The 24,402-nt window shown below is 46.0% G+C and overlaps 1 protein-coding gene across 1 annotated transcript in view; it reads left to right on the top strand.

The window, feature by feature from the left end:
• Positions 1 to 24,402, top strand: part of LOC134344142 (alpha-1-antiproteinase-like) — a 96,975-nt gene that overhangs the window by 10,567 nt on the left and 62,006 nt on the right. Inside the window, exon 4 of the mRNA XM_063043461.1 lies at positions 2,654 to 2,798. Within this exon, the coding sequence (XP_062899531.1) occupies positions 2,654 to 2,798 (145 nt within the window). The remainder of the gene's footprint in view (positions 1 to 2,653; positions 2,799 to 24,402) is intronic.

The following is a 24,402-nucleotide window of genomic DNA, read 5'->3' as shown; positions in this document are numbered from 1 at the left end:
CTCAGCCACTTCTTAAGCTCTTTTCTTGCTTCCCTATATTCCTCAATAGACCCATCTGATCTTTGCTTCCTAAACCTCATGTATGCTGCCTTCTTCCGCCTGACTAGATTTTCCACCTCACTTGTCACCCATGGTTCCTTCACCCTTCCATTCTTTATCTTTCTCACTGGGACAAATTTATCCCTAACATCCTGCAAGAGAACTCTAAACATCGACTACATGTCCATAGTACAATTCCCTGCAAAAACATCATCCCAATTCACACCCACAAGTTCTAGCCTTATAGCCTCATAATTTGCCCTTCCCCAATTAAAAATTTTCCTGTCCTCTCTGATTCTATCCTTTTCCATGATAATGCTAAAGGCCAGGGAGCAGTGCTCAATGTTCCCCAGATGCTCACCCACTGAGAGATCTGTGACCTGACCCGGTTCATTACCTAGTACTAGATCTAGTATGGCATTCCCCCTAGTCGGCCTGTGCACATACTGTGACAGAAATCCATCCTGGACACACTTAACAAACTCTGCCCCATCTAAACCCTTGGAACTAATCAGGTGCCAATCAATATTAGGGAAGTTAAAGTCACCCATGATAACAACCCTGTTATTTTTGCACCTTTCCAAAATCTGCCTCCCAATCTGCTCCTCTGTATCTCTGCTGTTACCGGGGGCCTCTAGAATAACCCCAATAAAGTAACTGCTCCCTTCCTGTTCCTGACTTCCACCCATTCTGACTCAAAAGAGGATCCTGCTACATTCCCCACCCTTTCTGTAGCTGTAATAGTATCCCTGACCAGTAATGCCACCCCTCCTCCCCTTCCCCCCCTCTCTATCCCTTTTAAAGCACTGAAATCCAGGAATATTGAGAATCCATTCCTGCCCTGGTGCCAGCCAAGTCTCTGTAATGGCCACTACTTCATAATTCCATGTATGTATCCAAGCTCTCAGTTCATCACCTTTGTTCCTGATGCTTCTTGCATTGAGGTACACACATTTCAGCCCTTCTACCTTACTGTCTTTACACCGTTTATTCTGCTTCTCTTTCCTCAAAGCCTCTCTGTATGTTAGATCTGGCTTTACTCCATGCACTTCTTTCACTGCTCTATCGCTCTGGGTCCCATCCCCCTTGCAAATTAGTTTAAACCCTCCCGAACCATGCTAGCAAACCTACCTGCAAGGATATTGCTCCCCCTCGAGTTCAGGTGCAAGCCATCCAATCTGTACAGGTCCCACCTTCCCCAGAAGAGGTCCCAATGATCCAAAAATCTAAAACCCTGCTCCCTGCACCAACTCCTCAGCCACAAATTCAACTGCTATCCCCTCCAATTCTTACCATCACTGTCACGTAGCACTGGCAGCAATCCTGAGAACGTCACCCTTGAGGTCCTGTTCTTCAGCCTTCTGCCTAATTCCTGAAACTCACACTTCAGGATCTCATCCTTCTTCCTGCCTATGTCGTTGGTGCCAACATGTATCACGACTTCTGGTTGCTTTCCCTCTCGTACCAGGATGTTGTGCACCCGGTCAGAGACATCCTGAACCCTGGCACCCGGGAGGCAAGAAACCATGCGGGTGTCCTTCTCACGTCCACAAAATCTCCTGTCTTCTCCCCTGACTATAGAGTCTCCAATGACGACAGCTCTCCTCTTCTCCGTCCCACGCTTCTGCACCACCGGGTCAGACTCAGTGCTGGAGGCCCTGCCACCGTGGCTCACACCTGGTCGGTTGTCCCCGCCAACAGTATCCAGGACGATAAACTTATTATTCAGGGGAATGGCTACAGGGGTGCTCTGCACTACCTGTCTGCTCATCTTCGCTTTCCCCCCTCTGATTGTCACCCAACGACCTGCTTCCAACAGCCTAGGTGTGACTACCTCCCTGTAGTTCTCATCTATGACTGCCTCATTCTCCCTTATGAGATGAAGGTCATCCAGCTGCTGCTGCAGATTCCTTACACGGTCTTCCAGATCACCCAGCCGTATGCACTTCTGGCAGATGTGACTCTGCAGGAGAGGGGCGTTCCCCCAAGACTGCCACATCTCACATGATAGGCACATCACCGTCTCAGGAGGCATTGTAAAGACTAACTGCGAGCTAGCTCGTCCTCCGCCTCTTCTCGTCAAAACCTCTCGAGTCAAAGCCTCAAAGCTCCACTCCTTCACTGGCCCATTCACTCACTGGACACTTTCCACAGGCCACTCTGCTTGAGCTATCCCTCTATTTAATCTGTTTGAGCTTTTCAAAATGCTTGGTCACCTTACCTCGATTGCCCAATCAGTTGCTTTCTGCTGAGTCTGAGCTATTCAAATCTTGATGGTCTAATCAACGGCTTTCTGCTGATATATTCAAATCTTGATTGACTTGATTGCACAGACCAACTACCAAAACTGCCAGAATCTCTCGAGTCAAAGCCTTAAAGCTCCACTCCTTCACTGGCCCACTCACTCACTGGCTGCTTTCCACCTTGAACCTGAACCTTGAATCCATGGATGCTGCCTGATCTGTTGTTTTCCTTCAGCATTTTGTGTGTGTTGCACTAATTTTTAGATTTCCTTTGTGTTAGTTTAATTTATTTATCAGTTAAAGTTTAAAAAACTAAGATGTGAGAAAACGTGAGATGATACAATACCCTTCTGGTGTTATGTTCATGACAGATCTGTAGATGTGCATTTCCCAAAGATGACGTTGAAGACAGCTTACAAACTCAAACCCCTACTGAGCTCCATGGGTATCGAAGATGCATTTACTAACTATGCAAACTTTTCTGGAATATCTGAACAGCCTGTAAAATTATCAAAGGTAAACCACTGGAAAATTGATTATATTGAATACAGTTTATGTTAACTAACAGAAGATCACGAAAGTACTGCTTGGTTTATTGGGATAATTTAGATGTTTAAGTTTGTATGCACTCATTGAATATGAATGCACGAACCACCCTCCACAATCCATACGTATCCTATACATATATACCCACTGACCCACCCCTCCACATTCCCTATGTATACTATACATATCCAAACAGTGATATTAAATTGGGTTTAATATCATTGGCATATGTTGTGAAATTTGTAGTTTTTGTGGCAGCAGTACATTGCAATACAGAATTAGATTAGATTAGATTCAACTTTACGAGGGGTGATTGATAAGTTCATGGCCTAAGGTAGAAGGAGTCAATTTTAGAAAACCTAGCGCATTTATTCTTCAACATACTCCCCTCCTACATGTACACACTTAGTCCAGCGGTCATGGAGCATACGGATCCCTTCTTTGTAGAAGTGGTCCACACCAGGGGTGATTGATAAGTTCATGGCCTAAGGTAGAAGGACATGAGTTACTAACTTCAAACTTAATGCATTATCACTCAGAGTTGAACTGAACGTGCATATAACGACAGCGTCTTGGACCTCCAGGTGGTCCACAGCAGGGGTGATTGATAAGTTTGTGGCCTAAGGTAGAGGGAGATGAGTTATTAACTTCAAACCTTCTGCATTATCACTCAAAGAATTGAACTGCATCTGTATGTAATGAGAGCGTCTTGCACCTCCAGGTGGTCCACAGCAGGGGTGATTGATAAGATTGTGGCCTAAGATATATAGAGATGAGTTATACAGCTCTCATTACATGCACGTACAGTTCAACTGTTTGAGTGAAAATGCAGAAAGTTTGAAGTTTCTTCTCATCTCCTTCTACTTTAAGCCATGAACTTATCAATCACCCCTGCTGTGGACCACTTGCTAGAGATCCAAGACACCGATTTCTACAAAGAAGGGATCCGTATGCTCCACAACTGCTGGATTAAGTGTGTAAATGTAGGAAAAATAAATGTGCTAGGTTTTCTAAAATTGACTCCTTCTACCTTAGGCCACGAACTTATCAATCACCCTTTGTATTGTCATTGTGCTGAATACAGATACAAAGCCAATGAAATGCAATTAGCATCTGTCCAGAACTGCAAAAGAATAGTGTTATTTACAAAATAACTGCGAATAAAACGTAAGTGCTATAGCACACAAATACAAAAGTACTGAGACAGTACAATATGGGTTCAATACTGCTTAGCGCTGTGATGTGAGGTTCAGCAGAGTCACAGCCTCAGGGAAGAAGCTCATCTTGAGCCTGCTGGTGCGGGAGCGGAGGCTCCTGTAGCGCCTACTGGATGGGAGGAGAGTAAAAAGTCCATGGTTAGGTTGAGATGTACCCTTGATAATGCTCTTAGCCTTGCCCAGGCAGCGTTTATGTTAGATGTTCTCAAAGGTGGGCAACTGGGTGCCGATAATCCGCTAGCAGTTTTCACCACCCGCTGGGGTGCCTTGTGATCCGATACGGGATAATGATAAACTATAAATAACAATAAGAAATATATTTTTAAAAATTGAATTAAATAATTAGTGCAAAAAGAGAGAAAATATATAGTGAGGTAGTATACATGGGTTCATTGTCCGTTCAGAAATCTGATGGTGGAGGGGAAGAAGCTTTTCCTAAACATTGAGCGCATGTCTTCAGGCACCTGTACCTCTTCCTTGATGGTAGCAATGAGAAGAGGGCACGTCCTGCCTGGAATATACAAACATAGTACTCTCACTACAGTTTTACTGAAGACCTACAGAACTGAAGCATGGTCTCTCTACTTGCAATAAATAGTAAGATCTACTTAGCATTCCTGGCTGCTTGCTGTATCTGCTGCTAAAACTGTTTGAATCTTGTACCAGAACCGAGATCCCTTCCTAGTGTTCTGCAACTGTTCTGAGGAGATGGTTTTTTTCACTTTTTCACCCAAAATGGACAGTTCACATTTTACCACCTAATATTCCATTTCTCAGATCTCTGCCTACTTACTTACACAATCGATATCCCTTTCTAGTCGCCCTAGGCTTTCTTCACAACTTAGTTTCCTGCCTATCTTTGTGTCATGGGGAGAGATCCAGGGATAATTCTCAAAACTACGGACTAGTGAGTCTGACATCAGTGGTTGGGAAGTTACTGGAGGAAATTCTCAGCAACAGCATTTATGAGTATTTGGAGAACCATGGCCTAATTAGGTGCAAGTCATTTCTTCCTAACTTGATTGATTTTTTTTGACAAATTGATGAGGGTGATTGATGAAGTTAGAACTGTGGATGTTGTCCACATGGAGTTTAGTAAGACATTTGACAATATCCCTCACTGGAGATTAAGATGCATGGGATCAATGGCAGTTTGGATTCAGAACTGGCTTGCCTATAGAGGGTAGAGGTCGAGGAGACTTACTCCAGTTGGAGGTCTATGATTTGTGATGTTCTGCAGAGATCTGTACTGGGATCTCTGCTGTTTATGATGTATATAAGTGACCTGGATGAAAATGTAGATGGAAGGGTTAGTAAATTGCGATGATACAAAAATTGGTGGTGTTCTGGATAGCATAAATGACTGGAAAAGTATAATTGGATATAGATTGATTGCAGATATATATAGAGAAATGGCAAATGGAGATTAACCCTGCTAAATGTGATGTTGCTCCTTGGGAGGTCAAATGTAAAGGTACAGTACTCTGTTAATGGCAAGCGACTTAACAGTGCTGCTGAGCAGAGGGATCTTGGGGTCCAAGTTCATAAATCCCTGAAAGTGGCTACTCAGGTTGATAGGGTAGTTCAGAAGGCAAATATGCATGCTTGCCTTCATTAGTCCAGGATCAGAGGGCATGTGCTATAATGAGAGATTGGACAAAAGTGGGTTGTTTTCTCTGGAGCGCCAGAGGCTAAAGGGAGATTTGATAGAGCTTTATTAGTTTATGAGAGGGATAGATAGAGTAGACAACAGTAGCTTTTTCCCAGGGTTGAAATGTCTAATACCAGAGGGCACATATTTAAGGTGAGGGGGTAAGTTTAAAGGAAATATGAGAGGCAAATTTTTTGACACAAAGTGTGGTGGGTGCCTGGAACGTGCTGCCTGGGGTGGTGGTAGAGGCAGAAACATTAGGGTATTTTAAGCAATATTTCAATACACATGAATTTGAGGAAAATGAATGAAATTGGATATTGTGTAGGCAGAACGGATTAGTTTAATTGACCATTTTCTGACTATTTGATCTGGTGAGCAGAAGGACCTGTTCAGTGACTGAACTGTCTACGTTCTATCTGAAGAACCTGTTCAGGGACTGTACTGTCTACGTTCTGTCCGAAGGACCTGTTCAGGGACTGTACTGTCTACGTTCTATCTGAAGGACCTGTTCAGGGACTGTACTGTCTACGTTCAATCTGAAGGACCTGTTCAGGGACTGTACTGTCTATGTTCTATCTGAAGGACCTGTTCAGGGACTGTACTGTCTACGTTCTGTCTGAAGGACCTGTTCAGGGACTGTACTGTCTACGTTCTATCTGAAGGACCTGTTCAGGGACTGTACTGTCTACGTTGTATCTGAAGGACCTGTTCAGGGACTGTACTGTCTACGTTCTGTCTGAAGGACCTGTTCAGGGACTGTACTGTCTACGTTCAATCTGAAGGACCTGTTCAGGGACTGTAGTCTCTACGTTCTATCTGAAGGACCTGTTCAGGGACTGTACTGTGTTACATACCCCGTAACTGGGTTGCCAAACCAGCAGAAATGGACCACTTAGTTGGAGTCTGGATTACTGGAACTAAGAAAGTTTTATTAAAGAAATAAGTAACACAGTACTCTAATAGTAAGGATATAAATGCAACAGGTTAGCAATGAATAAACACACATGTACACAGAACTAGGATAATAGGATCAATCAAGCTCTATCGCAGTCTAGGGGCAAAATGATCAGTCTCAAGTGACACAGAGTTCAGTTCAGTTTCAGTTCGCAGTAATCGCTGTCGTGCCGTTGGGGAGAGAGAGAGAGAGAGAGAGAGAGAAAGCGAATGCTGATATTCAAATCGGATTCAACAGACCTTTGATATTCCTCGCAGTTAGCTTTCGGCACAAGCCCTTTTTAATGTCTTCTGAGGTCACCGACTGTGACCCCTCCGTTCCGGATACAATCGTTCTTCTGCGGTGAACCCGGCACCCAGGCAAGGGCGGACACACACACCAGATTCCCGCCGATCGTACCTTCTCACCCTGTGCGTCTATGGCTGGTCCCGCGACCAGACCTCCAAAACTCCACGAACTTGTGGGGGCACACCGTTCTTCCAGGGTCTCGTTATCTCGTGGTGTCCCTTGCCTTAGCGAACCTGTTCCTTTTATCCCCCTGCTGGGGTATCGCCTGTCCATCAAACTTCAAACAGTTCAGGTTCAAAGCAATCGGTCTCTGACAATACTCGGAACTGTGTCTCCTTTTCGTTAATCCCTCTCGTCTCTCTCTTATTAGCATTTTGAATGTTTCCCCCATTCGTCTCTCTCTTATCTCTCTTATCAGCATCAATCTTCTGATAACTTGGTCACACCCCTACCCTTCAAAGGATTTTTACCGGGGTAAAAATTATAGGCATGAATACATTATTAGATACACACAAATATACATGTTCATCAGCTATTTGGCTAATACAGAGAACTTTAAGTTGTCAACACCTTGATAGACAGTCAGCAATCACATTTTCCGTTCCTTTTATATGTGTTATTTTAATATCAAATTCCTGAAGCACCAGGCTCCAATTTAGCAATCTTTTGTTTTTATCTTTCATAGTGGCCAAAAACACTAATGGGTTGTGGTCAGTGTAAATTACCAGTGGTTTCCGTGCCGGGCAAATATAAACCTCAAAATGTTGCAATGCCAGTATGATGGCCAGTAACTCTTTCTCCACAGTGGAATAATTTCTCTGATGGATATTAAATTTCTTAGAAAAGTAAGCGACTGGGTGCTCAACCCCCTCTTTGTCTGTCTGCAACGGCACTGCCCCGGCCGCTTCGTCGCTAGCATCTGTTGCTAGGGAGAAGGGTTTTGAAAAATCAGGCGCATTCAGCACAGGATGGTGACACAAAATCGCCTTCAGACTCTCGAAGGCTTGTTGACAAAGGTCGTCCCACACAAACTTCGCATTCTTTGGCAAGAGCTTAGTAAGAGGAGGGTAATATCCGCAAAGTTTTTGCAAAACTTCCTATAGTACCCCACCATCCCCAAGAACCTTCTCAGGGCTCTCTTGTCTGTCGGGTTGGGGACCTCCGAGATAGCCCGCACCTTAGCCTGCATCGGAGCCAGCTGTCCCTGTCTTACCACAAATCCCAGTTAAGTGACCTTCGCGTGGCCGAACTCACTTTTTGCGAGGTTCGCTGTCAGGTTGGCTCCGGACAGCAGTTTAAACAGCTCCTCTACTGCCACAATGTGCTCCTCCCACGTGTCACTCCAGACCACTAAATCATCAATATACGCTTCTGTGTTCCTTAATCGCTTTATCACTGAATTAATCATCCTCTGGAAGGTCCCTGGAGCATTTTTCATGCCAAAAGGTAAAACATTATACTCGTATAAACCGGAGGGAGTGACAAATGCTGAGATTTCTCTAGCCCGGTCGGTTAAAGGAACACACCAGTACCCTTTCAGCAAATCGATCTTTGTGATGTACGTAGCTCTCCCCACTTTATCGATGCAATCGTCTACCCTTGGGATGGGGTAAGCATCAGTTTTTGTGATGGCGTTCACCTTTCTGTAATCTGTACAGAATCGGATGCTCCCATCGACTTTCGGGACCACCACACAGGGGGACGTCCATTCCGACTTGGATGGCCTAATAATATCTGTGGCTAGCATGTGTTCAATTTCTTTCTCCACTAGCTTGCCCTTTTCCAAGTTCATCCTGTAGGAGTGTTGTTTAATAGGCTGATCTGAGGCGACCACAACATCATGCGCCGTCCCTTTGCATCGCCTCGGGACATCGGAACATACATCTGCATGTCGGTTAATTAGCTTTATCAATGGCCCGCTTTGTTTGGAGGTTAGGTGAGAGACCTTATCAGCAAAATTAGCCAGAACAATAGAGTTCTCCAATCGGGTCTGCACCATATTCATCTTTTCAAGATGGGTTTTCCCCGTATCATTTGACACCCCAGTCTCATTAATTTTTGTGATAACACCAACCAGATTTGCTTTCTGATCGTGGTAAGCTTTTAACATGTTAATGTGTACCAACTGTGTGGGTTTACGCCTGTCCAGTGTTTCGATAACATAATTCAAAGGGCCTATCTTTTTAATTACCTTGTACGGACCGTGGAATCTCGCCTGGAGGGGGTTGGTTACCATGGGAACAGAACTAAGACCCGATCGCCCACTTGGAACACTTGTTCGCGGGCACGCCTATCATACCATTGTTTCATTTTAGTTTGGGAGTGTCGCAGATTTTCTTTGGCAAGGTCACAGATCCTTTCAAGCCTCTCACGAAATTTTAAAACATAATCAATCACATTAACTTGGACTGCCGGACTGGACCATTGCTCTTTCAGTAAGGTCAGGGGTCCTCTGGGCCGATGACCGAAGACGAGCTCGAATGGGCTGAACCCCAATGACTCTTGAACCATGTCCCTCACGGCAAATAACAAGAAGGGCAAAGCATCATCCCAGTCCCTAGCTTCCTCTTGACAGTAAATTTTAATCATGGTCTTTAATGTGGCGTGGAATCGTTCCAACGCCCCTTGGGACTCTGGGTGGTACGCAGAGGCCAAAATCTGCTTTGCTCCCATCTCATCCAACATCCGTCGGAATGTGTGAGATGTGAAGACACTCCCCTGATCTGACTGGATTTCCCTGGGCAGCCCCACCATAGTGAAAAATTTCACAAGGGCCTTTACCACTGCGGGGGCCTTGACGCTTGCCAGGGGCACCGCCTCGGGAAACCTGGTGGCGGCGCACATCATAGTCATCACATACTCTCGCCCACTTGCAGTTCTGGGCAGGGGACCGACAAAATCCACAATTATTCCGGATAAAGGTTCCCCGGAAGCGGGTATCGGGCGAAGGGGCGCTTTTGGCAGGACCTGATTTGGTTTTCCTACCACCTGACATAAATGACACCATCTACAACATTCAACAATATCCTTCCTCATGTTCGGCCAGTAAAACTCTTTGATAATTCTGTCGACTGTCTTCCTCACCCCAAAATGTCCACCAAGGGGTACTTTGCTCGCCCCTATAAGTTTTCAGCACTACCACCTGGTGTACAACTCCCCATTCCTCATCTGCGGGCACAGTATGGGGTCTCCATTTCCTCATTAGTACTCCCTCCTTCACATAATAGCCTACTGGCTCCTTTTTTAATTCTGCTTCGGAGAGAGCTGTCTCCACCAAAACCATCAGCTCCTTGTCTCGCTCCTGTGCCTGTATAAAGTCCTTCCTTGCTAATGCTAAGTCTGCCTCAGCTCCCTCACTTCCTCTTGTTCCACTACGCTCCTTCTTTCCACTTTCTACCTCTCCCTGGTACAAGGCTGGTAGAAACGTCTCAGCTAACTCTATATCAGCCTCGGCATCCTTTCTGGACATACGCCGAGTCACTGCGCAAATGGGATAAACCTGTGAGTCCATGGGCGGGGCCTCAATGCTGGCAGGCTGACTTGTCAATCTCACTGCTGGGTACACCTCCCCGCCGGTGAGGTCATTACCGAGTAAGACCTCCACGTCTTCCATCGGTAGTTTGGGCCTCACCCTGATTGTGACCGGTCCGGAGACTAAGTCGCTTTGTAGGTGTATCTGGTGCAAAGGTACTGCTTCAGTCCCTTTCCCAATGCCTTTTATGACCCTGACTTTCCCAGTCTCGGTCTCTGAACTAAAGTCTAACACACTTTAATATCAATGACTGACAAGCTCCCGTGTCTCTCCAGATCTGTACTGGAACTGGGTTTAACCCCTCCTTCACCAACACCAATCCGGCCGAGATAAACCTCTCGCGCCCTTTCTGAACTTTATCAGACCTCTTCTCTCCTAGCGGTTTGCTTACCAGCTCAATACAGCCAGTCGGAACCGCCGTTTTTCCTTTTCCCGTCTCCTTCTTTGGGGAAAAGCACCTGGACGCAAAGTGTCCGACTTTCCCACAATTATAACATATGACCCCAGGAGACTTCCTACCAAACTGCTCCCGGTCTACCTTATCCTTCTCACTAGTCCCCGGCTTACTTTCTGACTTTTCTGGCGGACTCTCCCCGCCGTTCTGACTACCCTTCTGGTAGCCTTTACTCGGGGCAAACTTCGTTTTATGTGTCAACGTGTACTCATCCGCTAACTTAGCAGTTGCGGCTAAAGTGTCTGCCTCTTTCTCATCGAGGTAGGGTCTCATACCTTCAGGGACACAACCTTTAAACTGCTCAATCAGGATTAGCTGTAGCAGTCTGTCATAATCCCCATTGACCCCTTTCGAGGTGCACCAACACTCACAATATGTCTGCATCTCACGGGCAAACTCCAAATACGTGCAGTCCCACTGCTTCCTCGCATTCCGGAACCTTTGCCGGTATGCCTCCGGGACCAACTCATAAATCCTGAGGGTGGCCTCTTTCACCACCTCATACCTCTGGGCATCTTCTGCAGACAAAGCCAAGTAAGCTTGTTGGGCTTTTCCTTTAAGTACACTCTGAAGCAAATCAGCCCACTTGTCCCTCAGCCAGTCCTGACTTACAGCGACTTTTTCAAAATGGAGAAGGTACCGATCAACATTGGTCTCGTCAAATGGGGGAACCAGCCTAACCTCCTGGGTTGCCTTGAACCCTCCACCTTGGTTTGGCATGGGCCCCTGCACTGCCGTCCTCTTTAACTTCTCCAGCTCAAATTCTGTTTCTCCAACTGCCTCTCTTCTCGCTCCAACTGTTTTATTCTCTCCTTGCGTTCTAACTGCCTTGCCCGGAACTCGTGCTCGAGTCTCAATTTTTCAAGCTGCACCTGTACTGCATCTCCACCAGGTTTTCCTATAGATATCACCTCCAGCTCCCCTTGGGGAAACACACCTTTAGATACATAATGCTCTATGATAGCTCTGTGCATCTCCTCTCTCCTCATTGTCGACTTCCCCTTAAAAAGATTCAACCGTTTGGCCACAGCTGCCAATTCTACTTTCCTGGCATCCTCTAATGCCTCCAAGGTCGGCGCCTTTAGAAATTCCTCAATCTCCATTTCTGCTGTTTGCCTTTTCTTTCTTTTGGGAATTTTAACCCAATCGATTTACCCAGTCCCAAATTTAGCGTTCAAAATCGCGGACGAGAACCTCACTTATGTTATGTACCCCGTAACTGGGTTGCCAAACCAGCAGAAATGGACCACTTAGTTGGAGTCTGGATTACTGGAACTAGGAAAGTTTTATTAAAGAAATAAGTAACACAGTACTCCAATAATAAAGATATAAATGCAACAGGTTAGCAATGAATAAACACATGTACACAGAACTAGGATAATAGAATCAATCAATTTCTATCGCAGTCTAGGGGCAAAATGATCAGTCTCAAGTGACACAGAATTCAGTTCAGTTTCAGTTTGCAGTAATCACTGTCGTACCATTGAGCAGAGAGAGAGAGCGGATGCTGATATTCAAATCAGATTCAACAGACCTTTGATATTCCTCGCAGTTAGCTTTCGGCGCGAGCACGTTTTAGTGTCTTCTGAGGTCACCGACTGTGACCCCTCTGTTCCGGATACAATCGTTCTTCTGCGGTGAACCCGGCACCCAGGCAAGGGCGGACACACACACCAGATTCCCGCCGATCGTACCTTCTCACCCTGTGCATCTATGGTCGGCCCTGTGACCAGACCTCCAAAACTCCACCAACTTGTGGGGGCACACCGCACTTCCGGGGTCTCGTTATCTTATGTGTTGTGGTGTCCTAGCCTTAGCGAACCTGATCCTTTTATCCCCCTGCATGGGGTATCGCCTGTCCATCAAACTTCAAACAGTTCAGGTTCAAAGCAACCGGTCTCTGACAATACTCGGAACTGTGTCTCCTTTTCATTATTCCCTCTCGTCTCTCTCTTATTAGCATTTTGAATGTTTCCCCCATTTGTCTCTCTCTTATCTCCCTCATCGGCATCAATCTTCTGATAACTTGGTCACAACTGAATACGTTCTATCTGAAGGACCTGTTCAGCGGCTGTATTGTCTACGTTTTATCTGAAGATACTCTTCAGGGACTGTACTGTCTATGTTCTATGTGACGGACCTGTACAGGGACTGTACTGTCTACGTTCTATCTGAAGGACCTGTTTAGATAGAACAGGGAGAAGGACCTGTTCAAATAGAACAGGTAGAAGACCTGCTCAGAATGTACTGTCTACGTTCTATCTGAATGACCTGTTCAGGGACTGTACCATCTACGTTCTATCTTAAGGACCTGTTCAGGGTCTGTACTGAGTACATTCTGTCTGAAGGACATGTTCAGGGGCTGTACTGTCAACATCCAATATGAAGGACCTGTTCAGCGACTGTACTGTCTACGTTCTATCTGAAGGATCTGTTCAGTGGCTGTACTGTCTGTGTTCTATCTGAAGGACCTGTTCAGCGGCTGTACTGTCTAAGTTTTATCTGAAGAAACTCTTCAGGGACTGTACTGTCTATGTTCTATCTGACGGACCTTACAGGGACTGTACTGTCTACGTTCTATCTGAAGGACCTCTTCATGGACTGTACCATCTATGTTCTATCTTAAGGACCTGTTCAGGGTCTGCACTGTCTACGTTCTATCTGAAGGACCTGTTCAGGAACTGTGTTCTATCTGAAGGATCAGTCAGGGACTGTACTGTCTACGTTCTATCAGAAGGACCTGTTCAGTGGATGTACTGTCTACGTTCTAACTGCAGGACCTGTTCAGGGACTGTACTGTCTACGTTCTATCTGAAGTACCTGTTCAGGGATTGTACTGTCTACGATCTATCTGAAGGAACTGTTCAGGGACTGTACTGTCTGTGTTCTATCTGAAGGACCTGTTCAGGGACTGTATTGTCTAAGTTCTATCTGAAGGACCTGTTCAGAGAATGTACTGTCTACGTCCCACCTGAAGGACCTGTTCAGTGATTGTGTGGTCTAAGTTCTATCTGAAAGACCTGTTCAGGGGATGTACTGTCTACGTTCTATCTGAAGGACCTGTTCAGGGACTGTACTGTCTGTGTTCTATCTGAAGGACGGGTTCAGGGACTGTACTGTGCACGTTCTATCTGAAGGACCTGTTCAGCAGCTGTACTGTCTACGTTCTATCTGAAGAAACTCTTCAGGGACTGTACTGTCTACGTTCTATCTGAAGGACCTGTTCAGGGACTGTACCGTCTACGTTCTATCTTAAGGACCTGTTCAGGGTCTGTACTGAGTACATTCTGTCTGAAGGACCTGTTCAGGGGCTGTACTGTCTACGTTCTATCTGAAGGACCTGTTCAGGGACTGTACTGTCTGTGTTCTATCTGAAGGACGGGTTCAGGGACTGTACTGTGCACGTTCTATCTGAAGGACCTGTTCAGCAGCTGTACTGTCTACGTTCTATCTGAAGAAACTCTTCAGGGACTGTACTGTCTACGTTCTATCTGAAGAAACTCTTCAGGGACTGTACTGTCTACATTCTATCTGAAGAACCTGTTCAAGGACTGTACTGTCTGTGTTCTATCTGAAGGACCTGTTCAGGGACTGTACTGTCTACGTTCTATCTGAAGGACCTGTTCAGGGACTGTACTGTCTGTGTTCTATCTGAAGGACGGGTTCAGGGACTGTACTGTCTATATTCTATCTGAAGGATCTGTTCAGGGACTGTACTGTGTGACGAGAATACACATAAAATTTAAGATGTTTGCTGGCCTGTGTTAGCATCAGTGACATCAGCAAGTGGTCTGCCACCTGCCCTCAGGGGAAGGAGAGATAAGGAACAATGGAGCAGCGTCTGGAGATGTGTAATGAAGGGATGTGGGAGAGAGAGCTGTCTGGAGCGGCTCCCCCTTTGAACCCTGAACTGTTTGAAGTGGTGGACAGGCGATGCCCCAGCAGGGGGATAAAAAGGGACAGGTTCGCTAAGGCAGGACACACACGCCACCCGAGGTAACGAGACCCTGGAAGCGGTACGCCTCTCACGAGTCGGTGGGAAATACCAGACAATGGCCAGGGTGGAAAGGTACGATCGGCGGGAACCCGGTGTGTGTCCGCCCTTGCCTGGGTGCCGGGTTCACTGCAGAGGATCGACTGCATCTGGAGGAGGGGTCACAGTCGGTGACCTCAGGTGACATCACCAAGGACCCGCCCAAAAGCTGCTTGTGAGCCATATCGCCGGTCTGTGAGTGAAGCCGTGTCTGAATGATCAGTTGTTCCTGTTCCCTCTCTCTCTCCCCCCCACGTTGTCCATCGCCATGGCAACGATTACTGCGAACTGAACTACTAAACTGGACTGAACTTTGAGTCACTTTGAAATTTGGTCATTTACCCCTAGACAACGATAGAGCTTGATTGATGCTGTTATCTTAATTCTGTGCACATGTGTGTTTATCATCGCTGAACTGTTGCATTTATTATCCTTTCGATTACTGTGTTGCTTGTTTCTTTAATAAAACTTTCTTAGTTCTAGTACTCCAGACTCCAACTGAGTGATCCATTTCTGCTGGTTTCGCAACCCAGTTACGGGGTACGTAACAACTGTCTGTGTTCCATCTGAAGGACCTGTTCAGGGACTGTATTGTCTAAGTTCTATCTGAAGGACCTGTTCAGGGACTGTATTGTCTAAGTTCTATCTGAAGGACCTGTTCAGCGGCTGTACTGTCTACATTCTATCTGAAGGACCTGTTCAGGGACTGTACTGTCTACGTTCTACCTGAAGGACCTCTTCATGGACTGTACCATCTACGTTCTATCTTAAGGACCTGTTCAGGGTCTGCACTGTCTACGTTCTATCTGCAGGACCTGTTCAGGGACTGTGTTTTATCTGAAGGATCAGTTCAGGGACTGTACTGTCTACGTTCTATCAGAAGGACCTATTCAGTGGATGTACTGTCTACGTTCTAACTGCAGAACCTGTTCAGGGACTGTACTGTCTACGTTCTATCTGAAGTACCTGTTCAGGGATTGTACTGTCTACGATCTATCTGAAGGAACTGTTCAGGGACTGTACTGTCTGTGTTCTATCTGAAGGACCTGTTCAGGGACTGTATTGTCTAAGTTCTATCTGAAGGACCTGTTCAGAGAATGTACTGTCTACGTTCCACCTGAAGGACCTGTTCAGTGATTGTGTGGTCTAAGTTCTATCTGAAAGACCTGTTCAGGGGCTGTACTGTCTACGTTCTATCTGAAGGACCAGTTCAGGGGCTGTACTGTCTACATTCTATCTGAAGAACCTGTTCAGGAGCTGAACTGTCTACGTTCTAACTGAAGGACCAGTTCAGGGACTGTAATGTCTACGTTCTATCTGAAGGACCTGTTCAGGGACTGTACTGTCTGTGTTCTATCTGAAGGACCGGTTCAGGAACTGTACTGTCTACGTTCTATCTGAAGGACCGGTTCAGGGGCTGTACTGTCTACATTCTATCTGAAGGACCTGTACATGGACTGTACTGTCTATGTTCTATCTGAAGGACCTGTTAAGGAACTGTACCATCTACGTTCTATCTTAAGGACCTGTTCAGGGTCTGTACTGAGTACATTCTGTCTGAAGGACCTGTTCAGGGGCTGTACTGTCAATGTCCTATATAAAAGACCTGTTCAGCGACTGTTCTGTCTACGTTCTATCTGAAGGACCTGTTCAGGGACTATACTGTCTGTGTTCTATCTGAAGGTCCAGTTCAGGGGCTGTACTGCCTACGTTCTATCTGAAGGACCTGTTCACGGGCTGTACTGTCTACGTTCTATCTGAAGAACCTGTTCAGGGGCTGTACTGTCTACATTCTATCTGAAGGACCTGTTCAGGGGCTGAACTGTCTACGTTCTATTTGAAGGAGCAGTTCAGGGACTGTACTGTCTACGTTCTATCTGAAGGACCGATTCAGGGACTGTACTGTCTACGTTCTGTCTGAAGGACCTGTTCAGCGACTGTTCTGTCTACGTTCTATCTGAAGGACCTGTTCAGGGGCTGTACTGTCAACATCCTATATGAAGGACCTGTTCAGCGACTGTACTGTCTACGTTCTAACTGCAGGACCTGTTCAGGGACTGTACTGTCTATATTCTATCTGAAGGATCTGTTCAGGGACTGTACTGTGTGACGAGAATACACATAAAATTTAAGATGTTTGCTGGCCTGTGTTAGCATCAGTGACATCAGCAAGTGGTCTGCCACCTGCCCTCAGGGGAAGGAGAGATAAGGAACAATGGAGCAGCGTCTGGAGATGTGTAATGAAGGGATACGGGAGAGAGAGCTGTCTGGAGCGGCTCCCCCTTTGAACCCTGAACTGTTTGAAGTGGTGGACAGGCGATGCCCCAGCAGGGGGATAAAAAGGGACAGGTTCGCTAAGGCAGGACACACACGCCACCCGAGGTAACGAGACCCTGGAAGCGGTACGCCTCTCACGAGTCGGTGGGAAATATCAGACAATGGCCAGGGTGGAAAGGTACGATCGGCGGGAACCCGGTGTGTGTCCGCCCTTGCCTGGGTGCCGGGTTCACTGCAGAGGATCGACCGCATCTGGAGGAGGGGTCACAGTCGGTGACCTCAGGTGACATCACCAAGGACCCGCCCAAAAGCTGCTTGTGAGCCATATCGCCAGTCTGTGAGTGAAGCCGTGTCTGAATGATCAGTTGTTCCTGTTCCCTCTCTCTCTCCCCCCCACGTTGTCCATCGCCATGGCAACAATTACTGCGAACTGAACTACTAAACTGGACTGAACTTTGAGTCACTTTGAAATTTGGTCATTTACCCCTAGACAACGATAGAGCTTGATTGATGCTGTTATCTTAATTCTGTGCACATGTGTGTTTATCATCGCTGAACTGTTGCATTTATTATCCTTTCGATTACTGTGTTGCTTGTTTCTTTAATAAAACTTTCTTAGTTCTAGTACTCCAGACTCCAACTGAGTGATCCATTTCTGCTGGTTTGGCAACCCAGTTACGGGGTACGTAACAACTGTCTGTGTTCCATCTGAAGGACCTGTTCAGGGACTGTATTGTCTAAGTTCTATCTGAAGGACCTGTTCAGGGACTGTATTGTCTAAGTTCTATCTGAAGGACCTGTTCAGCGGTTGTACTGTCTACATTCTATCTGAAGGACCTGTTCAGGGACTGTACTGTCTACGTTCTACCTGAAGTACCTGTTCAGCAGCTGTACTGTCTAAGTTTTATCTGAAGAAACCCTTCAGGGACTGTACTGTCTATGTTCTATCTGACGGACCTTACAGGGACTGTACTGTCTACGTTCTATCTGAAGGACCTCTTCATGGACTGTACCATCTACGTTCTATCTTAAGGACCTGTTCAGGGTCTGCACTGTCTACGTTCTATCTGCAGGACCTGTTCAGGGACTGTGTTCTATCTGAAGGATCAGTTCAGGGACTGTTCTGTCTACGTTCTATCAGAAGGACCTGTTCAGGGACTGTACTGTCTACGTTCTATCTGAAGTACCTGTTCAGGGATTGTACTGTCTACGATCTATCTGAAGGAACTGTTCAGGGACTGTACTGTCTGTGTTCTATCTGAAGGACCTGTTCAGGGACTGTATTGTCTAAGTTCTCTCTGAAGGACCTGTTCAGAGAATGTACTGTCTACGTTCCACCTGAAGGACCTGTTCAGTGATTGTGTGGTCTAAGTTCTACCTGAAAGACCTGTTCAGGGGCTGTACTGTCTACGTTCTATCTGAAGGACCAGTTCAGGGGCTGTACTGTCTACATTCTATCTGAAGAACCTGTTCAGGAGCTGAACTGTCTACGTTCTAACTGAAGGACCAGTTCAGGGACTGTAATGTCTACGTTCTATCTGAAGGACCTGTTCAGGGACTGTAATGTCTGCGTTCTATCTGAAGGACCGGTTCAGGGACTGTATTGTCTACATTCTATCTGAAGGACCTGTACATGGACTGTACTGTCTATGTTCTATCTGAAGGACCTGTTAAGGAACTGTACCATCTACGTTCTATCTTAAGGACCTGTTCAGGGTCTGTACTGAGTACATTCTGTCTGAAGGACCTGTTCAGGGGCTGTACTGTCAATGTCCTATATAAAAGACCTGTTCAGCGACTGTTCTGTCTACGTTCTATCTGAAGGACCTGTTCAGGGACTATACTGTCTGTGTTCTATCTGAAGGACCAGTTCAGGGACTATACTGTCTACGTTCTATCTGAAGGACCTGTTCAGGGACTGTACTGTCTACATTCTATCTGAAGGACCTGTTCAGGGACTGTACTGTCTGCGTTCTATCTAAAGGACCTGTTCAGGGGCTGAACTGTCTACATTCTATTTGAAGGACCTGTTCAGGGACTGTACTGTCTGTGTTCTATCTGAATGTCTGATTCAGGGACTGTACTGTCTACGTTCTGTCTGAAAGACCCGTTCAGCGGCTGTACTGTCTACGTTTTATCTGAAGAAACTCTTCAGGGACTGTACTGTCTACGTTCTAACTGACGGACATGTACAGGGACTGTACTGTCTACGTTCTATCTGAAGAACCGGTTCAGAGACTGTTCTGCCCACGTTCTATCTGAAGGACCTGTTCAGGGACTGTACTGTCTATGTTCTATCTGAAGGGCCTATTCAGGGACTGTACTGTCTTTGTTCTATCTGACGGAACTGTTCCGGGTCTTTACTGTCCACGTTCTATCTGATGGACGTGTACCAGGTCTGTACTGTTTACGTTCTATCTGAAGGAACTGTTCAGAGACTGTACCGTCTGCATTCTATCTGAAGTACCAGTTCAGGGACTGTACTGTCTACGTCCCATCTCAAGGACATAATCAGGCACTGTACTGTCTACATTCTATCTGAAAGACCTGTTCAGAGACTATGCTCTCTACGCTCTATCTAAAGGATTTGATCAGGGACAATACTATCTGCGTTCTTTCTGAAGGACCTGTTCAGGGACAGTACTGTCTACGTTCTATCTGAAGGACTTGTTCAGGGACAATACTGTCTGCGTTCCTTCTGAAGGACCTGTTCAGGGACTGTAATGTCTGCGTTCTATCTGAAGGACCGGTTCAGGGACTGTATTGTCTACATTCTATCTGAAGGACCTGTACATGGACTGTACTGTCTATGTTCTATCTGAAGGACCTGTTAAGGAACTGTACCATCTACGTTCTATCTTAAGGACCTGTTCAGGGTCTGTACTGAGTACATTCTGTCTGAAGGACCTGTTCAGGGGCTGTACTGTCAATGTCCTATATAAAAGACCTGTTCAGCGACTGTTCTGTCTACGTTCTATCTGAAGGACCTGTTCAGGGACTATACTGTCTGTGTTCTATCTGAAGGACCAGTTCAGGGACTATACTGTCTACGTTCTATCTGAAGGACCTGTTCAGGGACTGTACTGTCTACATTCTATCTGAAGGACCTGTTCAGGGACTGTACTGTCTGCGTTCTATCTAAAGGACCTGTTCAGGGGCTGAACTGTCTACATTCTATTTGAAGGACCTGTTCAGGGACTGTACTGTCTGTGTTCTATCTGAATGTCCGATTCAGGGACTGTACTGTCTACGTTCTGTCTGAAAGACCTGTTCAGCGGCTGTACTGTCTACGTTTTATCTGAAGAAACTCTTCAGGGACTGTACTGTCTACGTTCTAACTGACGGACATGTACAGGGACTGTACTGTCTACGTTCTATCTGAAGGATCGGTTCAGGGACTGTTCTGCCCACGTTCTATCTGAAGGACCTGTTCAGGGACTGTACTGTCTATGTTCTATCTGAAGGGCCTATTCAGGGACTGTACTGTCTTTGTTCTATCTGACGGAACTGTTCCGGGTCTTTACTGTCCACGTTCTATCTGATGGACGTGTACCAGGTCTGTACTGTTTACGTTCTATCTGAAGGAACTGTTCAGAGACTGTACCGTCTGCATTCTATCTGAAGTACCAGTTCAGGGACTGTACTGTCTACGTCCCATCTCAAGGACATAATCAGGCACTGTACTGTCTACATTCTATCTGAAAGACCTGTTCAGAGACTATGCTCTCTACGCTCTATCTAAAGGATTTGATCAGGGACAATACTATCTGCGTTCTTTCTGAAGGACCTGTTCAGGGACAGTACTGTCTACGTTCTATCTGAAGGACTTGTTCAGGGACAATACTGTCTGCGTTCCTTCTGAAGGACCTGTTCAGGGACCGTACCATCTACGTTCTCTCTGAAGGGCCTGTTCAGGGACTATAGTGTCTGTGTTCTAAGTGGCGGACCTGTTCATGGTCTGTACTGTCTACGTTCTATCTGAAGGACCTGTACAAGGACAGTACTGTGTACGTTCTAAGTGAAGGACCTGTTCATGGACTGTACCATCTATATTTGACGTGAAGGAACTTTTCAGGGCCTGTACTGTCTACGTTCTATCTGAAGGACCTGTACAGTGACTGTACTGTCCACGTTCTATCTGAAGGACCTGTTCAGGGAGTGTACTGTCTACGTTCTATCTGAAGAACCTGTTCAGGGACCGTACCATCTACGTTCTCTCTGAAGGGCCTGTTCAGGGACTGTACTGTCTTTGTTCTATCTGAAGGACCGGTTCAGGGACTATAGTGTCTGTGTTCTAAGTGGCGGACCTGTTCATGGTCTGTACTGTCTACGTTCTATCTGAAGGACCTGTACAAGGACAGTACTGTCTACATTCTATGTGACGGACCTGTTCAGGGACTGTACTGTCCATGTTCTCTCTGAAGGACCTGTACAGGGACTATTCTCTCTACATTCTATCTGAAGGACCTGTTTAGATAGAATAGGGAGAAGGACCTGTTCAGATAGAACAGGTAGGAGACCTGTTCAGAACGTATTCTCTACGTTCCATCTGAATGACCAGTACAGGGACAGTACTGTCTACATTCTATCTGAATGACCTGTTCCGATAGAACAGGTTGAAGGACCTGATCAGATAGAACAGGGTGAAGACCTGTTTAGAACGTACTGTCCACGTTCTATCTGAAGGATCTGTTCAGGGGCTGTACTGAGTACATTCTGTCTGAAGGAACTGTTCAGGGACCGTACCGTCTACGTTCTATCTGTAGGGCCTGTTCAGGGGCTCTACTGTCTACCTTATATCTCAAGAACATGTTTAGGGAACGTACCATCTACGTGCTCTCTGAAGGGTCTGTACTGTCGGTGTTCTATCTGAAGGACCTGTTCAGGGACTGTAGTGTCCATGTTCTCTCTGAAGGACCTCTTCAGGGACTATTCTGTCTACGTTTTATCTGAAGGACCTGTTCAGGGACTGTACGGTCCATGTTCTATCTGAAGGACCTGTTCAAGGACTGTACCGTCTATATTCTATCTGAAGGACCTGTTCAGGGACTGTACTATCTACGTTCTATCTGAAGGACCGGTTCAGGGACTGTTCTGTCTACATTCTATCAGAAGGTTCTGTTTAGATAGAACAGGGAGAAGAACCTGTTCAGATTGAACAGGTAGAAGACCTGTTCAGAACGTATTGACTACGTTCTATCTGAATGACCTCTTCAGGGACAGTACTGTCTATGTACTGAGTATATTCTATCTGAAGGACCTGTTCAGTGGATGTGCTGTCTATATTCTAACAGCAGGACCTGTTCAGGGTCTGCACTGTCTACGTTCTATCTGAAGGACATGTTCAGGGACTGTATTGTCTACGTTCTATCTGAAGGACCTGTTCAGGGACTGTACCGTCTATATTTGACGTGAAGGAATTTTTCAGGGCCTGTACTGTCTATGTTCTATCTGAAGGACCTGTTCAGGGACTGTACAGTCGACTTTCTACCTGAAGGACCTGTTCAGGGGCTGTAATGAGTACATTCTATCTGAAGGACCTGTACAGTGACTGTACTGTCCACGTTCTATCTGAAGGACCTGTTCAGGGAGTGTACTGTCTACATTCTATCTGAAAGACCTGTTCAGGGACCGTACTGTCCACGTTCTAACTGAAGGACCTGTTCAGGGACTGTACTGTCCACGTTCTATCTTAAGGACCTGTTCAGGGACTGTACTGTCTACGTTCTATCTGAAGGACCTGTTCAGGGACTGTACTGTCTACGTTCTATCTGAAGGACCTGTTCAGGGACTGTTCTGTCTACATTCTATCTGAAGGACCTGTTTAGATAGAACAGGGAGAAGGACCTGTTCAGATAGAACAGGTAGGAGACCTGTTCAGAACGTATTGTCTACGTTCTATCTGAATGACCTGTTCAGGGACTGTACTGTCTACGTTCTATCCAAAGGACCTATTCAGGGATTGTACTGTCTACGATCTATCTGAAGGAACTGTTCAGGAACTGTACTGTCTACGTTCTATCTTAACGACCTGTTCAGGGACTGTATCATCTACGTTCTATCTTAAGGAACTGTTCAGGGTCTGTACTGAGTACATTCTATCTGATGGACCTGTACAGTGACTGTACTGTCTGCATTCTATCTGAAGAACCTGTTCAGGGACAGTACCATCTACGTTCTTTCTGTAGGGCCTGTTCAGGGACTGTACTGTCTTTGTTCTATCTGAAGGACCGGTTCAGGGACTAATGTGTCTGTGTTCTAAGGGGCGGACCTGTTCATTGTCTGTACTGTCTACGTTCTATCTGAAGGACCTGTACAAGAGCAGTACTGTGTACATTCTAAGTGAAGGACCTGTTCAGAGACTGTACTGTCTACGTTCTATCTTAAGGAACTGTTCAGGGTCTATACTGAGTACATTCTATCTGATGTACCCTTTACAGTGATTGTACTGTCCACGTTCTATCTGAAAGACCTGTTCAGGGACTGTACTGTCTACGTTCTATCTGAAGGACCTGTTGAGGGAGTGTACTGTCTACATTTTTTCTGAAGAACCTGTTCAGGGACCGTACCATCGACGTGCTATCTGAAGGACCTGTTCAGGGGCTATACAGAGTACATTCTGTCTGAAGGACCTGTACAGGGACTGTACTGTCTACGTTCTTTCTGAATGACCTGTTCAGGGACTGTACTGTCTACGTTCCATCTGAAGGACCTGTTCAGGGACTGTACCGTTTATGTTCTATCTGAAGGGCCTGTTCAACGGCTGTACTGTCTACGATTTATCCGAAGAATTTGTTCAGGGAGTGTACTGTCTACGTTCTATCTGAAGGACCTGTTTAGATAGAATAGGGAGAAGGACCTGTTCAGATAGAACAGGTAGAAGACCTGTTCAGAACGTATTGTCTACGTTCTATCTGAAGGACCTGTTCAGGGACTGTACTGTCTACGTTCTATCTGAAGGACCTGTTCAGGGACTGTATTGTCTAAGTTCTATCTGAAGGACCTGTTCAGGGAATGTACTGTCCACGTTCCATCTGAAGGAGCTGTTCAGGGACCGTACCGTCTATGTTCTATCTGAAGGGCTTATTCAGGGTCTGTACTGTCTACCTTCTATCTGAAGTAACTGTTCAGGGACTGTACTGTCCATGTTCTATCTGAAGGGCC

This window comes from Mobula hypostoma, chromosome 1 (assembly GCF_963921235.1).
Source record: "Mobula hypostoma chromosome 1, sMobHyp1.1, whole genome shotgun sequence".
Taxonomy (NCBI): Eukaryota; Metazoa; Chordata; class Chondrichthyes; order Myliobatiformes; family Myliobatidae; genus Mobula; species Mobula hypostoma.
This window is presented reverse-complemented; position numbering and strand designations above follow the sequence as displayed.